Source organism: Ovis aries, chromosome 22, assembly GCF_016772045.2.
Source record: "Ovis aries strain OAR_USU_Benz2616 breed Rambouillet chromosome 22, ARS-UI_Ramb_v3.0, whole genome shotgun sequence".
Lineage (NCBI taxonomy): Eukaryota > Metazoa > Chordata > Mammalia > Artiodactyla > Bovidae > Ovis > Ovis aries.
The window spans coordinates 4964590-4983864 of record NC_056075.1 but is presented as its reverse complement, the minus strand read 5'-3'; the positions used below and the strand labels follow the sequence as shown (position 1 = coordinate 4983864).

Below are 19275 nucleotides of genomic sequence, written 5' to 3'. Positions count from 1 at the left end.
GATGTTTTTATGAAATTATCTTAGCAAAATGAAAAAAAAAATGCCTCAGGTATGGATTTTTCCTACTTAGATTAATAGTGTGGATTAAAAAGAAATAGCTGTGCAAATAGAGGTAATGCATTAAATTGCCTTGACTTTTGACTTTATTTTGTAATGCTTCTCGAATAGCAAAAAAATACTCTGTAAATATTTGGTAATAAGAGATGTCCTTGGGGATTTCTTCCATTAAAACAGCAGAGGGAGTATTGATTAAAATAACACAGAAAACAAAATATGGGCTGTGTTTTATTAATTTTTTTGCTGACATCAATGGCTTAATGAAATGCATGTCAAGAGTCAGGATCATAAAGTAATAGTTGTGTAAACAGTTGCAAACAATACGAAATCTGTTTTTAAGTCTTCTTTAAAGAGTATAATATAAAATTTTGGAAGTTAGATTTAACTGAAGGCTTAGATCGATGGACATTTGTTTTTGAGGGACAAAATTTATTCTGCTATTAGAAGGACAAAACCATTAGCATTGATATAATCACCTTTATTAATATATCTAAACTCTGAAATTTCCTTAAGTAGCAAAAGCTGCAGAAGCAACATATTCAACATTGGTACCGAAGAAACATTGGCTGGACTATATTAATGAGACCAGGGGTTTACAAAGTTGGTATTCATTCATAAAGAACATACCACCACTGCCTGAGTTGTGTGCTTTAACTTATTTTAACAAAATCATGCCTTTTTATTCAAAACACATTTCTTACAATTTCTATTTGGGGGCAAAATTTTTCTTAAAGTAGCCCAAAGTTCTTTACATTAAGTGTATCAGTTAAAGACGTGTTACTGAAAACATTTTTCTGAGATTATTATTCTATATTTGTTTACTTTGAAAAGCTCTTAAGAGAAATACAGATCATCAGTTCAGTTCAGTCACTCAGTCGTGTCCGATTCTTTGCCACCCCATGAACTGCAGCATGCCAGGCCTCCCTGTCCATCACCAACTCCTGGAGTTCACTCAAACTCACACCCATTGAGTCAGTGATGCCATCTAGCCATCTCATCAACCCCTTCTCCTGCCCCGATCCCTCCCAGCATCAGAATCCCAATGAGTCAACTCTTCGCATGAGGTGGCCAAAGTACTGGAGTTTCATAGCATCATTCCTTCCAAAGAACACCTAGAACTGAGCTCTTTTAGAATGGACTGGTTGGATCTCCTTGCAGTCCAAGGGACTCTCAAGAGTCTTCTCCAACACCATAGTTCAAAAGCATCAATTCTTCGGCGCTCAGCCTTCTTCACAGTCCAACTCTCACATCCATACATAACTACTGGAAAAACCATAGCCTTGACTAGACGGACCTTTGTTGGCAAAGTAATGTTTCTGCTTTTCAATATGCTATCTAGGTTGGTCATAACTTTTCTTCCAAGGAGTAAGCGTCTTTTAATTTCATGGCTGCCGTCACCATCTGCAATGATTTTGCAGCCCAAAAAATAAAGTCTGACACTGTTTCCACTGTTTCCCCATCTATTTGTCATGAAGTGATGGGACCCATATGCCATGATCTTCGTTTTCTGAATGTTGAGCTTTAAGCCAACTTTTTCACTCTCCTCTTTCACTTTCATCAAGAGGCTCTTTAGTTCCTCTTCATGTTCTGCCATAAGGGTGGTGCCATCTGAATATCTGAGGTTATTGATATTTCTCCCGGAAATCTTGATTCCAGCTTGTGCTTCTTCCAGTCCAGCATTTCTCATGATGTACTCTTCATAGAAGTTAGATAAGCAGGGTGACAATATACAGCCTTGACATATTCCTTTTCCTATCTAGAACCAGTCTGTTGTTCCATGTCCAGTTCTAACTGTTGCTTTCTGACCTGCATATAGGTTTCTCAACAGGCAGGTCAGGTGGTCTGGTATTCCCATCTCTTTCAGAATTTTCTACAGTTTATTGGCACTGAAAATTTTTTTTTAGCTTATCACCTTACATATGCCTAAGTTCAAATTATTTCTGAACATATTTTCAGTAGAATAGATACCTATAGAATACTAAGCACCTCTAAAAATTTGCAGTGACTTAAAAAAAATACTTAAATTTACCACAATATTGTTCCAAAGCAATCTCAATCTAAATTAAAATCTTTTAGACTTCATAATTAGTTAATGCATCTGCATTATTTCTTGCTCTGATATTATCTCATTATTAAAATTCACCAATATAATTGCTTTTCTTTTCAATTTTTTTTTACAACTCATGTTTTAAGGGTAAGATGTTTAAAGTAGGTTAAAATGGATGATGAAATGTTGCTTATAAACTTAGAGGTATCAAGTTTACCCTTATCAGTACTAAAACGTCAGGCTTGCCTGGTGGCTCAGTGGTATAGAACCCACCCGCCATGCAGGAAACCCAAACTCGATCCCTGAGTCAGGAAGATGCCCTAGAGAAGGAAATGGTAATCCATGCCAGTATTCTTGCCTGGGCAATTCCATGGAGAGAGGAGCCTGGCAGGTTATACACAGTTTATGGGATCGCAAAAGAGTCAAACATGACTTAGTGACTAAACAACAACTATGATGGATAGATTAAAAAGAGAAATATCAAGAAGTTAAAAAGTGTGCAAAGAGCCCTACTTTTCATATTGTGGGAATAAAGTAATTGTCAGTATGAGTGGGCATATTATTCTCCCAGGTGGTGATCTCATTCCAACAACCATCCCAAGATAAACATTACTGTTAATATTACCCTTCATTCTGAGTTATTTTCTTAGTGTTTGTTACATATAAAGTGATTCACACATTTTACTATTTCTTCCTGTTTGCTGCCAGCACATCCTCTGTTCATAATAAGCCCAATAACATTTACCCTACACCATATTGATAATAATCCTAGCTGAGCAATGTTGAGCACTGGATTATAACCACACATTCCTGGGTTAAAATTTTGATGCTACCAGATGTGATCCTAGGCAACTGACTTCTTTCAGTTTCACTATCTTCATCTGACAACTAAAGATAATAACATTAAGATTAGCATAAGGATTAAATATGTGTGTGTGTGTGTGTACGTGTGTATGTATGTTTATATACATATATGAAGTCAAGTGAAAGTGTTAGTTGCTCAGGTGTGTCTGACTCTGAGACCTCATGGACTGTAGCCCATCAGGCTCTTCTGTCCATGGAATTCTCCAGGCAAGAACACTGTAGTGGGTAGCCGATCCTTTTTCCATGGGATCTCCATGACCAAGGGATCAAACCCAGGTCTCCAGAATCACAGGCAGATTCTTTACCATCTGAGCCACCAGGGAAGTACATACTGAAAAACATACATATATCAGTTATTATTGATAACTATTCAAAATAAGGTTTCTTATTCTATTCTTTGAAATGGAATTAATAAGCTTGCATTTATCTTATTCACATCTCTTTAACTATTTTACATTTAATTGCATTTTTTTTACTTTTCTAAGCTAAAATCTACAGGCACTGTATCCTCTCTCCCTCCCGAGTGGATTGTGGTGGTGTTAGGGTTTAGACATACTGGATCCTAATCTTTTGGTGTGGGACTGAAAATCTACATTTTCCATGAATATACAAGGTTTTTCTCACACAAATTTGATTTAGAAGACCAGGGTCCCAGAAGTTCATGGGGAGTAAAACATGCAGATTCCCCTGCTTTTTAAGTTAGGAGTCCAGGGGATTCCTCTACAAGCTGACCGAAAACTCTCCTTAATAACCCTGGAGGCAAGATAGTCCCTCACTTTTATGACCTAAAAAATACCTGTACCCTAAATCCAAAGTTTCCTTTCAAAAATCTAGAACCTTCCTGTTTTTGATATTCTTTAGAGCTTCAACTTACTGGTGTGGAATACTTTATAAAAGTTTTATCTGAACATGGGTCCCTTTCTGCTCTTAAAAGTATAATTTATGCTAAACGTATCGTACTTTGCAGATTTCCTTATTCTTCCCCCTTTGACTAAACTGTTTACATCCACAACACTACAGTAATGACTTCTAACTCATAAGATGCCTGTGTATTTGGCAGAGAGAAGAAAAATATTAAATGCAAAACAAAAAAGAGACTCTATTTCCCAAGGCAGAAGACAGTGAACACCAAGGTCCAACATGACCGTCTCCTTCATCTGCACTTACTCCTTTGCTTCCTTTGCTCCTTTCCAGTAATTCAAATGCTAGAATCATCAATCATTCCCAACCCTTTCCCCTCACACACACACTTGGATTTTAGAGTTATTTGAGTATGATCATATTTCAAGCTCTTAAGTTTTTCATCTTTAACATCCTGGCACTTTGCTACAGTAAGTTGAAATAAGCACCCACCTACTTGATGGTTATGGCCTTCTAAAACTCTATCCCTTTTTTAGCCCTGATGTTAATATAATGTCAGAGTTAGCTTTCTAAAATTGAATCCTGGTAGTATTAACAATAAAATAATATCATTAATGCTGTATAAAGATTAGTAATTCAATATCATTAATTAACCACATAACAAAACAGGACAGTCACAAGGTAAATAATAACATTCCATGTGAACACCTTGTACTGCATTTTACAGCTAGTCTTAAATGCATAAAACTGAGACTCTATATGATATAAATTTTATTTTTATACTATAGTCAGATTTATAGTAGATAAATCTATAAACACAAAAATCATAAAGTTTTTATTTCCCATTTGGTAATGAGTTCAAAGTAGAACAAGAAAGGTGATGTAACTTCTCAGATAATCATATGATTTTAAAAGACCCTAGAAACCATCTAGTTTAACTCTCATTTATGAAAGGATATTAGAAAATCAGAAAGATTAAGTAATCGATTTAAGGTTGTGAAGATAATTAGTAACAGAAGACAAACTCAAAGGCAAAACTTACAAATTTAAAATCTGCCTGCTTTTCTCCCCGCATTCTACAAGAACAAAACTGGGAAGTAAACAAGACTTTTTAATTATCTGATGTGTGTGTATGCTTCTGTGTGAGAGCATAAAACATCTGTGGTTTGCAAGGAAGGATGTTATCTCACAGAAAATGACAAATTTCAAGTATTTGGATCAGACTATAATATCACAATCAATGTTAATTGTTTATATTATGAATAAAACTTCACCCATAGCACTTTGTTTCTAAGAACAAAATAAAATATGAATAAAAAGAGGTTGTGAAGAGAGGCCTAAGAAGCTTTAACTTCAGAAATGGTACAATTTGTTGTTGTTGTTGTTGTTGTTTTAGTTTTTTATTTTTAAATTTTAAAATCTTTAATTCTTACAGGCGTTCCCAAACATGAACCCCCCTCCCACCTCCCTCCCCATAACATCTCTGAGGGTCATCCCCATGCACCAGCCCCAAGCATGCTGTATCCTGCGTCAGACATAGACTGGCGATTCAATTCTTACATGATAGTATACATGTTAGAATTCCCATTCTCCCAAATCATCCCACCCTCTCCCTCTCCCTCTGAGTCCCAAAGTCCATTATACACATCTGTGTCTTTTTTCTTGTCTTACATACAGGGTCGTCATTGCCATCTTTCTAAATTCCATATATATGTGTTAGTATACTGTATTGGTGTTTTTCTTTCTGGCTTACGTCACTCTGTATAATCGGCTCCAGTTTCATCCATCTCATCAGAACTGATTCAAATGAGTTCTTTTTAACGGCTAATACTCCATTGTGTATATGTACCACAGCTTTCTTATCCATTCATCTGCTGATGGACATCTAGGTTGTTTCCATGTCCTGGCTATTATAAACAGTGCTGCGATGAACATTGGGGTACATGTGTCTCTTTCAATTCTGGTTTCCTCGGTGTGTATGCCCAGCCGTGGGATTGCTGGGTCATAAGGTAGTTCTATTTGCAATTTTTTAAGGAATCTCCACACTGTTCTCCATAGTGGCTGTACTAGTTTGCATTCCCACCAACAGTGTAGGAGGGTTCCCTTTCTCCACACCCTCTCCTGCATTTATTGCTTGCAGATTTTTGGATCGCAGCCATTCTGACTGGTGTGAAGTGCTACCTCATTGTGGTACAATTTTTAAGAAGATAAAAAGTCAAATTTTTTGGATATGACAATGCTACTCAGTGGTACTGAGATAATGTTCTTGACATTTAGAAGACTGCACAGTCTGTATAGTAATTTTGTTTTAAATGTGTCAACACATGCTATGAGGTATCTGTTTGTAACTCTATATTTCTACCTTGTTTCTAAGAGGATCATCAAAATAAAAAAGCTTCTTTTTTTTTTCCTTGTCTTCACCAATATCACAATAAAAAAAAGCTGTATTTACATCTTAGTGTTCATAGGTTCTGTTTTATTATTTTGGAAACACATCAGGGATCCATAGGAGCAACACTCCCAGATTTAAAACTAACATAAGACTTCAGAGAAATTTCTCAGGGAAAGTTACAGGGATAAGATGCATATAGGTATAAAAACCACAGGGCATTACAGAGAAAAATGAGTGCAAATTCAGAGACCAATAAATAAAAAAACAATACCTTTTGTACAATTAAAGAAAAAGGTATAATTAGGGCAATGGTAGGGATTAAGACTAGAGAGAAGAGCAAGAGTCACAGACTTCAAGTACTCATGTGCTCTACTTACGGACTTAAATTTCAGCATAATAACAATGGGGATTGGTTGATAGATTTTAGCAGTTCCCACAGCAGACAATACTTTGCTGTGTCTCTGTATCATTGCTTTTATTGTTTTTTTCTGCTAGGATACCTCATTTTCCTTCCTGTCCAAGTTAAACTGCACTTGTAATTATATTATGCTATATCCAGATTTATCTGTGCCTCTATACGAATGCTGTGTGGGCAAAAAGCTCATCTTGTCTTATATTTCTAGTGCTTCCCAAGAGGAAACTCAGTAAAATTTTGCTAAAATGAATACTTGGATAAAGTTTTTATTATTAATGTGAAATATATCATGTGAAGTTATTTTAAAATATATATATTCACAATTGAAAAATAATTTTATTGGAGAATGGGTGATTTAATATTGTATTAGTTAGATATAACCTTGAATTCCATGAAAATAGATTGAGTATCAAAAAAGTATTCCTTGCCAGGCATCAGTTGTTTTATCATGATTTGTTTTATATTTGGGGGAAGGGACTGAATTTTATCTTTACATTTTGATAAATACTTAAAAGTAGGACTCTAACTCATACTAAGATTAAATATTTACTTAATTTAATACAGTTACATACAAGAAGACTTACAGACAAAAAGTAAATACTATCTAATGCATCTTACTACTCTTAAAAACCCTTTTGTTTTGTCCTCTTCTGTTTATCAATGACTGAAAAAAAAAAAAGTCCCCCAAACAAAACCACTATAGACTATGGCTCCTCTTACTCTCGAATTCTTTGGCTGGTTTAATCAATTAGAATAAGAAGTATATAAACAGTTAATTCTTCTGCTAGTTAATTCATAAATCCTCATTTTGAGAGTCAGTGTTATTGACATTTAGAATTGAGGTTGTTTATTAGAAAAGAATAAGACAGAAAATCATCATCGCTTTTAGTGTTATCATTTAATTAGGTTTGCATGTCACCGTTGTCATCTGGATCAGCTTGTAAAATATGTCACAATCTATATTTTTATGTTCATAATTTTCTAAGAGCATCTTTTTCCGAAAGAAATACTGAAAGCAAAGTCTCACAACTCTTCAGTTCAATCATCAACTCAATCTGAAGACTAATTTTCCTCCAGAAAATAGCAAGTGTCATTATTCTAGGGAAACATAACATTATTATGGCAGGTAGGATGGAGGTATATGGATTTTACTCTCTGCAGGTCCCACTTGATATTTAATCAATCATCATAAGGTGGTCTTCTAGTGCCCAAACCATCGTCTATAAAGAAAACAGTGAGACTAAATCAAATAAATGCCCCATATCACTGAAAAGACCTATATATTCAAATTCTGAAAATTCCACTTTGTTTCCAGGAGTAGAATACAATTTGATTTAAGTAAAAACCACCTAGACTACGAATTACTGTAAACAAAGGCTTATCAAGGCAAATCAGTGATATGACTTGCAAATCAGAACTTCAAAACAAATTTAAAATCTCACTCATTAAATAATAAAGTTGTCTAAAAATATCAATCATAATATGCATACATATATAGATTAGACATCTGTTTAGCACAGCACTATCTTCAATGAAAATTTTACAAAATGAATAGATGACTATTGTCAGGTTTTAATAACAGTTTAAATAATAAAGATAAGATATATTTGTTTATAATTAGCATTAATATTATTACTATCTTATCATTTTTTTCTCCAGAATAATAACTAAGAGTTTTGGATATGGAACAGAATGAAGGGGAAGATTTTAGAATCTAAGAGTCCTGAGTTCAAGTTATGTTTCTACCTGTTATTTTTTATGGTTATCAATACTTTTTTATGAAAGTGGGCAAGGGGTCATGTACCCAAGTAAGTTATCCTTTTCAGTTTTTATTTTTGGTTTATAAAAATAAATAGAGCTATGCAAGAGTTACAATTTTGTTGTTAAGATTAAAAATTATATATAAAGGTCACTAGCATAATGTCTAGCCCTGGCACATTAATTAAATAGTATCAGTCATCTTCAACTTCCCTTCAGAATAACCCAGCATGAATGACACTATTATTTTAAATTCATTCAAACTTAGACTCTTATTTTGGATTCTGTAACTATTCACTGTATAAATGAATTATATTTTTTTCTACACAAAATATAGCCCTCGAATGTCTTCTCACATTCAGGCATGTATATCCATTTTCTTTTTGAATATGTTAATATATTTATTCCAAGTAAATACAAGTAAACGTGTATGAAATTGAGCTCTTCCCTTTCACTCAAATATGTGTGCCTTATTGACATTGCTAACAATCGGTCAGCTTAGATAAAAACCTGGGAGAGTCTTTCAATTTCTAATAATTCCTTCTCTCCATTTTTCCTTACTCATGGCCAAGTTCAAACCATCAGCAATGTTTTTTTAGCAGAGGTGTTCTGCCTCATTTCTCTACCTATAGTTTTGCTGTTTGTTGTTGTTCAGTTGCTAAGCCATAGCTGACTCTTTGTGACCCCATGGACTATATAGCCCACCAAGCTCCTCTTTCCATGGAATTCTCCAGGCAAGAATACTGGAGTGGGTTGCCATTCCCTTTTCCAGGGGAGCTTTATGACCCAAGGATCAAACCCAAGGCTCCTACATTGGCAGGCAGATTCTTTACCATCGAGCCATTGAGGAAACCTACCTACAGCTTCATCTTCCCTCAAATCTATCTTCTGTAGGGGCACCAGAGTGATTTTCCTGAAACCAAACTATCTCAGATGAATTTCTGTTTTAAAGTCCTTCCATTGCTTCCATTGACTAGATAACTCCAAGCTTCTTAAGAAAACAAATTAAATTTTCCATGATATGACCCTTAACTCTACTGACCCTCTTTGAATCATAGTTAATATACTGATTTGCTGACTGACTTGCAATTATCCAAAATACCAAGTTATTTCACACTTCTCTAGCTGTATAAATAATGTGATGGGCTTTATTATTGTTATTGTTATTTTAATGTGGTCAACCTCTGTTCATTCTCCTAAACTCATCTTGTTTAGTAGATCTTCTAAATACTCCCCTGTTATGACAAGTGTCCTCATCAATGTCCCAGAAAGGTGAGAATTTACCTCAATCCCAACTTCACCATGGTAAATTGATTTATGCATAGTTCTACTTTCTACAATTTACTGTAATTTTTCTTTTGGCCTGCAAATGACAATTACTATGCTTATCTTTGTATTCCCATAAAGGGTAGTTATGCAATAAATGGTTTGTTGGACTGGGTAGAAAATCTTACTGTCACAGACACCAATATATATATTTTTTAATTTAATAGGGACTAGGAGAGAAATGGTGTATACTTTCTGGGAAGGCAGAATTTCAAATCTAACTCTTTGTTTGGGAAACTCTAAAAAAAAACTGAGTTTTGTATCATATCATCTCTTATTCCATTTCATCTATTTAAAAACCCAAAATGACATTTGTTAAAAATCTAGGAAAAGAAACAAAAAAGATGCTTGTTTAGAACTTAGGGCATTCAGAAATTGTTTTGACTTCTGGGAAAAAGAGAAAACTGAACCACAATGATTCTTATCCTTTTGAACTAGCTCTCTGGTGGAAAAGAAGCAAGGCAGACAATGAAATTCATTCTCTAAACAAAAATGCGTATGGTACATTTCACAGTAGTACTTTCAGTGCATCAAGTAATACCAGGAAAGGGCTATAAAAGCATTAAGAGCTCGTCGTAATTGCAAACAGGTTGTTAGAAAAGCATTCACAGACGAAGTGATGATTGAATAATGACCTTGAAGGAATAAGGCCGCGAAGAAATCTGAGAGTAAAACCGCTGCAAGCTGAAAGGAGATAAAAGTCAAGTTCAAAGGTCTGCACGTGGCTGCAAGCCTCAGAGACAGAGAGGAGACCAGTGTGATAACAGGGGTGGACTAAGAGAAACATCACAGAGGAGAAGGCCAGGCAAATGTGAAGAGGTGACATGAGGAAGAATTTTGTGGCTGCTACCAGGACAAACTGGGCTGGGCTCCACTGGCCCTTTTAATGATGTTGCCTTTTACACAGAGGGAGATGTGAAGACTCTAGAAATCTATGCAAAAGGGAGAGATGCGTTCTGTGTTATCAGAATCACTCAGGCTATTGTATTGAGAGGAGACTCTGAAGTGGGCTCAGGCAGAAGTCTAATTAGACTTCTCATTAGAAGCGGTTTTCAACACTATAGACTAGAGAGGACAATGGCTTAGACTGTGATGTTATTAATAAAAGTAGTGGGATTTTTGTTTTCTGAATGTTTTCAGGTTAGAGCTTAGATTTGTTGCTCAAGATTATATTTGGAGTTTGAAAAATAAGCATTGAGGAAGGCTCCAGCGATCCTGGCCAAAACAACTGCAAGTTTGATTAATGATTAGAGGGATGTGAAGAGAAAAGTCTCTCACGTGGTTATGCTTTAGGGAAAATAATGTCCTATTCTCTGCTCTGGAGGGGTTTTAATGGTCAGTGGTTTTGTTACAGTTCTATCAAACTTCCTTGCCTTGCTATAGCTAGGGGTAGTATTCTCCACTACAGAATTGATCTCTTAAGAATTCTTAATCTTTGCAATTGATTTTGGTAAATTATAACTTCTTGAAAAATTATCCATTTTATCCATGTTTTCAAGTTTTTGCATCTATTTAAAGCAAAGTGGTCTCTTAATGATTCTTCCAATTTCTTCTGTTTCTATGTCATTTCCCTCTCAGAATTTATTAGGCAAAGTTCCACTTTCTCCCACTTTTTGACTGGGCTAGCTGATAGTTATCAATTTATCTATGTTTTTATTTATTTTTCAGAGAGCTGAATTTGGATTTATTGACTTTAGAGATACAACTAATTCATATTGTTGTTGGACTCATTAATTCATTTTTGTGTTCCTTTGTATTTTTGTTTATTTCATCTATGTAGTATCATAAAAATTATATAAAGCCTTCACAAAAGTTTTTCAAAAAGAGAAGAATGGATGGATTTTACTAAGTAAGATAGCAACAAACATAATCCAGAAGTTTATTTCAAGATTAAAACACCAAAGCCTAGTGGGATTTATATCAGGAATGAAAAATAGATATATTTTAGAACCATATTAAGATCAGTCATCCAAGCATTTGCTCAAAAAGAAAAGTCACTACTGCTTTCATAGTTGATGGATGATTTATTTGACTTGAATGAATGACCATTCTTATTTTTTAAAGTCAATAAAATAAAAATAGATGAGTGCTTTATTAACATAGTAAAATAATTTTTAACCATAAAGCAATATAATAGGGAAACATGGGAGGCCTTCCTACTTAAAATCAAGACAAATATTTTTATTGGAAGTACTATCAAATGAAATTAAAGGGAACAAAATAAACAAAAAGAAGGACATTAAAGTATCACTACTTATAAAATATATTATAGATAATATAAAAACATGAACTGGAAAAGCATAAAAATATAATAGAATTAAGAAAGTGTCTTAAAATTAATATAGGTTAATAACTTTTGTATGTGTAAATGTCAGCCAACTAGAAGAACAAGAAAGGAGTCCATTTATAATAACAAAAAATGAGAAACATCCTAACAAAAAAAATGTATAGGACGTTTATAAAAAAAATTTTTGAAAATAAAATCTACTAAAGGATACAAAAGAAAACATGGGCAAATGAAGAGACATAAAGTTCCTAGAAAGGTTCAATCAGGTATTAATATTAAATTTATATTTTCTTAAAATGCATCCTGAAATCTGGAACAAACAGGAAATAAAAGGAATATCTCAGGTGGGGGAACAAATAAATGTAGTTGTAATAATTGAAAGTCTTTTCACTTTGCTTTCTCTTAATGTTTTTCTTATATATATGTATACATATATATGAGATTATATTATATATATATAATGATTTTCTAGATAAAATTTATATATATATATATATATATATAAAATTTTAAAATAATTATCCAGACACTGAGGGATGGCTTCAAATCCCTGAGGCATCATGGGTTGCATGTTATATGAGCTCTCAGTAGCAACCTTACTTTTCACTAATATATTGGACACAGGCTTCTGATGTTTCCTAGTTCCCACTCCCCCTCCCAACAGAAACTTGCATACTTCACATCTTGGAATCATAGTTAATTATTTTGTGGTTTAATCTTGACTTTATCATACTTTTTCCTCAATTTGACAAAAGAATATGCAGTTCCTGAGAAACTAGTCTCTCTGATTTTCTGATCTAATTTAGATGTTTATAAGATAAAAGAATGCTCGCTGTGCTTCTTTTATTTAATTATGGGGTTGAACTGGAGCGATGAAACGATTGCATTGGTTCTTCTCTCTATAAATTACCTTCTCTCTGCTGGAGGAGCATTATCCGCTGCTTGGACAGTGAGCGCGTAAGTCCGTCCAACCATCAATTCCACCCCCGGAGCGACGGTGATAAGCCCTGTTGTTTTATTGATGATGAAGTCTCCCTGAGCCCCAACCAGGATTTCATATGTGATCTCCCCGTTTGACCCTTCATCTGCGTCGACTGCAGTGAGCTGGAATTGAAAATCACAACGTAAATCCTCTGGGGACTCAACTTTTCACCATCACGTCATTTTTTTTCCCCAACAAAAGAAGCTTGTTTTCAAACACACACACAGTAAGTAAAGAAACTTCTCATCATATACACTCTTTTTTTCTCGAATTTAGGCTACTGTATTCAAATACTGAAGCAGTCACATCAGAAAAGATTTCGTTGTTGTTGTTGTTGTGAGAGTGATAGGCTTTGAATCTTGAAAGCTATCTTTATTTTAACTTACTAAACCAAAAAAGAAAGAAAACCCTAACAGCAAATCTAATGTCCCTATAGGATTTGTTGTTTTTTTTTTTTTTTCCTATCTCATCACCTGCTTTTAACACATAAATGCACATTACTAAGGACTGGTGCTGCTGCACGTCACTTCAGTCGTGTCCGACTGACTGTCTGCGACCCCATAGATGGCAGCCCACCAGGCTCCTGTGTCCCTGAGATTCTCTAGGCAAGAATATTGTACCTTCCCTGGTGGCTCAGACGGTAAAAGCGTCTGCCTACAATGCGGGAGACCCGGGTTCGATCCCTGGGTCGGGAAGATCCCCTGGAGAAGGAAATGGCAGCCCACTCCAGTACTCTTGCCTGGAAAATCCCATGGACGGAGGAGCCTGGTGGACTGCAGTCCATGGGGTCACAAAGAGTCAGACACGACTGAGTGACTTCACTTCACTTTGCCTTCTCCTCCAATGCATGCATTCATTCTGAGTCGCTTCAGTCGTATTGGACTCTGTGCGACCCTATGGACAGCAGCCCACCAGGCTCCTCTGTCCGCGGGATTTCTAGGCAAGAATACTGGAGTGGGTTGCCATTTCCTTCTCCTCACTAAGGACAGAGGCCTGGAAAAAAATGAAATGGCTGAAGTTTGCCTTTATTGCTACTATCCTTCTTTTTGCTCTGATTTTTTTCCTGTTACATTGTTTTCCTTCCCATCTTCCAGAAAGTCTCTTGTCCTGGAAACCTTTTTATTTACACATGGCTCTAAGAAAGATTCTTATGAGCTTGTTCACATTGACTTATAAAAGACTGATAAGATTTAGAGTATTACCTTTTGAAAAGCAAACAAACACATCTCCAATTGCAGAATATCTAATTAGAAAATAATACTATCAAACTCAATTTTTTTTTCTTTTTTGAGAAAAAGGACTCAAGTCAGAGTTCCTGAAATAATACCACATGAACATTTGTAAGGCTAATTTGGATGTATTCATAATCATTTTGGAACAAATGACATCCAGTAGTTAAAGACTACTTTGAATCATTATATATGAAAAGAGAAAACTATTATTAACTTTACAAAGCAAAATTAATGTAATCATGATTTAATATGTTAAATAAGGCTCCTTGACTTCCTGATCAGTATAAATTTACTTAAGGGAACCAAATGTAAGATTCTACTGGGAAATCTTATACATTTTATAGTCACAGAATTTATTGTTTTCATCCTTGACAGATGAAGAAAGAAAAACTGGCTTTAGTTTACACCTAAGAGGAAAACATGTGTTTCCTATTAATAAAGAAAACACACAGGGTTGTAATAAATATGTTGTAGAAAAAAAATCCTTATTTACTGACATTTTCTTATGTATCTCTAATCCATGAGTTTCATGTCTTTAAAGCAGCAGTTCTTTGTCATCCACAGACTCCTTTCTGTGGCTACTGGACATTCTGGTGCACTTTCTGAGATAAAATGTGAGTATACACATTTACCTTGAAATAAATTCAATTTCAGGAATGCTGTGTTAATGAATGGCCATTTCAAAGTATCATGTTAACCATTCTAATGAAATGTAAACAAAATTCTTTACCCACCACATCATGCTTAAAAGGGTATACTGGGCATAGTCTACTTCTACTTTTATTATCCTTCCACTACATTTAGAATGATTATATGCATGGAAATAGCAGCAACAAAAACAATTGAGAAGGAAAAAAAATAAATTTGAAACAGAGGTATAAATTCAGCTAAGTCTCAGATTCGGTATTTGGGAGTGAACAGATGTTGTTGCCAGAAGGAAAGGCACTCTATGAAATGATTCTGGGACTTATGTGAGAATGACAGACATAGTCCTAAAGGCAAAGAGAAGGAAACAATTTGTAGAAACAGTCAAAATGAATGATATATATTTATGGAGAATTATTCATGCCAGACAAGCTCATTTTCTTTTGTGTGTGGAAAAAATTAGAAAATTAGAGGACAGGGGTAGCAGAAGAGATATCAATTTTGATTATAGTAAATCACTGAACACAATGTCTCAGGAAATCTTAATTAAAATTTAGCTCAGATTGGATTCAATATTAACATTCTTCCTGGGACTTAAATTGGCTAAAGGAATTTAATGATAAATGGCAATGAATCAAGTTAAGAAGTGTGTTGAGGAATGCGCTTTAGGGATACAGGTATTATGGTTGCTCTTATTTAACATTTTCATGAATAATACTGGAAGACAGGATAAGCTCAAAGATAATTAAATTGCAAAAGGCAGACATCTGGGAGGTGCTGTAAATACCAAACTGTACTGCAAAGCACAGGTGATACAAACAATCCTCAAACTGCATAGCCAACCAATCACAGATGAGATAATATATTCAGGGACTACAACCAGCACCACAGAAACCATTAACAAGTAGGAAGTTTAAAAAGTAAGCTAAAAATGAATTCAACATTTGTTATCTAAGTAACTTAATACAAATTTTCAGTCTTTCAGCAGTAAGTAATAAAATAGTTGGTCAAGAATTCACATACTGTGTCCTTAAACATGCAAACAAAAATATTTTAAAGGAATTATTAGTGGTTCAAGATTAGAAAAGATAGCTGAGACACTGACTCTGAAAACCCTGAAAAAGATAGCATCTCGTAAAAGAAAACCCCTGAAACTAAATTGTGGTGGAGATTTAATTCAATGACAAATCAATGATCTTGTGATCAGTGGTCTAGGACAGTGGTTTCCAAACTTTTTGACACCAGGGACTAGTTTCATGAAAGACAATTTTTCCAGGAACCGGAAGGAGAGAAGGGATGGTTTCAAAATGATTCAAGTGCATTCCATTTATTGTGTACTTTATTTCTATTACTATTACATCAGCTCCACCTCAGATCATCAGGCATTCGATCTTAGAGATTGGGGACCCCTGGTCTAGGATATTAAAGGTATATGAAGCCTGTTCCTAATTTAGTGGGAAAATCTGCCCCTTAAACAAAAATGGGTTAATTTACATGGGGAAAGCAAAGTGTCACTCACATGTTATTAGATGAAAGTAAACTAAAACATGTGACTTTTAATTGTTTTACAAAAATGTAATGATATCTAAATGGTAAGGAACAATATTTCTTTTCTCTAATGTATTACAGTCCTCTTCAGGAAGTTTAACCCTACCCTGACAAAATTCCTTCCTCTCAGTATTCCAATATGTACGTATTACAAATATCCTTGTCCTCAGACACCTTGACATCCCACAAAAAAATAAAAATAAAAAAAGGATTTGCCTATTTTAGGTGAAGTTAAGGACCCTGAGATTAAGAAAATAAATAGCGCTCTCACAGAGGCCAAACATGATGAACTAGAGAGAGGCTAACACATGATAAAAAAGGTAAATAGAAGCAAGATGATGAAGGTTTTGTGTGACTCAAGTAAATAATGAAAAGATTAATATACACCTGATATTGAATATGTAGAGTAGTTCCTGAACTCTTTTTTCCCTTTTTTTTCCTTTGTTTCGAGGGCATGAAAAACCAGGGAGAATGATGCAGTTTTAGATAAGAAGGTTTTAAGGGAATGGCATTAAATTATCTTAATGGCTCCCATTTATAATAAAAATTACAATAGAACTGTGATGGACTCTAAAACATGGACAGAAACATTCCACACCTGATTCAGAAAACAAAATAATTTTTTAATGTTTTTACTAAGAGCGTAAACAACAATCAAATAATTTGGTACATGTAGGCTACATTTATACCATAGTCTTCTGCTGTTATAAAACAGGATTTTCTAATTTACACAGACATAAATTTGGCATTATTAATAATAAAAAGTGCTCTGGAAACCTCACCAGAGGTTTTGTTCAATTTTTTTTCTTTTGTTTTTTGTTTGTTTGTTTTCCTATTGCTAAGGGAAATATTGTATTAGTAAGGACTTCCTCTGTATTATAACTTTATAGTTAAAACTTTCAAGTTTCACTTAGAGAATATAAAGTGTGAGAAATAGTGCTGTAGTGAGGATTTTTTTAAGAAATATTCACTGAAGAGAGTTTCCAGAATCTCAGTTATTATCTGAGGCTAGGTTTATTTTGATTTTTGGCTAAAGTAGAAAAAAGATTTCACTCTTTCTAGACATTCACTTCTATTTTCTAGTGTATCATCCTCATTCCTTTTATTTTGTATTTTGCATTTAATAAGCTAGATTTGTTCCATTTCTTTCTTGGTCTGTTTGTGACAATATAAGAAGCACACATTTCTCACTGTTCAGTTGCTAAGTTGTATATGACTCTTGGCGACCCCATGGACTACAGCATGCCAGGCTCCCCTGCCATTCACTGTTTCCCAGAGTTCACTCAGATCATATCCATTGGGTAGGTGATGCCATTTAACCATCTTATCCTTTCTTGTCCCTTCTCTTCCAGCCCTCAATCTTTCCGAGCATCAGGGTCTTTTTCAATGAGCCTGTTCTTCACATCAGAGATCTAAGTATCGGAGTTTAGGCTTTAGCGTCAGTCCTTTCAGTGAATATTCAGGGTTGATTTCCTTTAGGATTGACTGGTTCGATCTTCTTGTAGTTCAAGGGACTCTCAAGAGTCTTCTCCAGTAACACAGTTCAAAAGAACGAATTCCTCAGAGCTCAGCTTTGTTTATGATCTCACTCTCACATCCATACATGACTACTGGAAAAACCATAGCTTTGCCTAGACAAGACATTTGTTGTCAAGGTAATGTCTGCTTTTTACTATTCAGTCTATATTGGTATTAGCTTTTCTTCCGAGGAGCAAGGGTCTCTTAATTTCATGGCTGGGGTCACTATCTGCAATGATTTTGGAGCCCAAGAAAATAAAGTCTCTCACTCTTTCCATGTCTCCCCATCTCTTTACCATGAAGTGATGGGCCTAGGTGCCATGATCTTAACTTTTTGAATGTTGAGTTTTAAGCCAGCTTTTTTGCTCTCCTTTTTCACTTTTATCAAGAGGCCCTTTAGTTCCTCTTCATCATAAGGATGGTGTCCTCTGCATATCTGAGGTTACTGATATTTCTCCCTGAAATCTTGACTCCAACTTGTGCTTCATCCAACTTGTAATTTCACATGTTGTACTCTGCATACAAGTTACATAAGCACGGTGACAATACACAGTTTTGACATACTCCTTTTTCAATTTGGAACCAGTCCGTTGGTCCATGTCTGGTTCTAACTGTTGCATTTTGACCTGAATATAGGTTTCTCAGGAGGCAGGTAAGGTGGTCTAGGGTTCCCATCTCTTTAAGAATTTTCCAAGTTTGAGGTGGTCCATATAGTCAAAGGCCTTAGCACAGTCAAAGAAGCAGAAGTAGATGTTTTCTGGAATTCTCTAGCTTTTTTTTTTTTTTTTTTGATCCAGTGGATGTTGGCAATTTGATCTCTGGTTCCTCTGCCTTTTCTAAATCCAGCTTGAACATCTGGAAGTTCTTGGTTCACATGTGTTGAAGCCTAGCTTGGAGAATTTTAAGCATTACTTTTCTAGCTTATGAAACGTGTGTAATTGTGCAGTAGTTTGAAAGTTCTTTCATATTGCCTTTCTTTGGGATTGGAAGGAAAACTGAATCTTTTCCAGTTCTGTGGCCACTGCTGAGTTTTGCAAATCTGCTAGCACATTGAGTGCAGCCCACTTAACTTCAGCTTCCAGGACGTCTGGCTCTAGGTGAGTGATCACTCATCATGATTATCTGGATCATTAAGATCTTTTTTGTATAGTTCTGTGTATTCTTGCCACCTCTTCTTAGAATCCTCTGCTTCTGCCAGGTCCATACCAATTCTGTCCTTTATTGTATCTATCTTTGCATGAAATGTTCCCTTGGTATCTCTGATTTTCTTGAAGAGATCGCTAGTCTTTCCCATCCTATATTGTTTTCCTCTATTTCTTTGCATTGATCACTTAGGAAACTTT

The 19275-nt window shown here is 35.0% G+C and overlaps 1 protein-coding gene across 1 annotated transcript in view; it reads right to left on the bottom strand.

Annotated features, from left to right (window-relative positions):
- Positions 1 to 19275, bottom strand: part of PCDH15 (protocadherin related 15) — a 1094267-nt gene that overhangs the window by 376643 nt on the left and 698349 nt on the right. The window contains exon 14 of the mRNA XM_060404607.1: positions 12918 to 13111. Coding sequence (XP_060260590.1) covers positions 12918 to 13111 — 194 coding nt within the window. The remainder of the gene's footprint in view (positions 1 to 12917; positions 13112 to 19275) is intronic.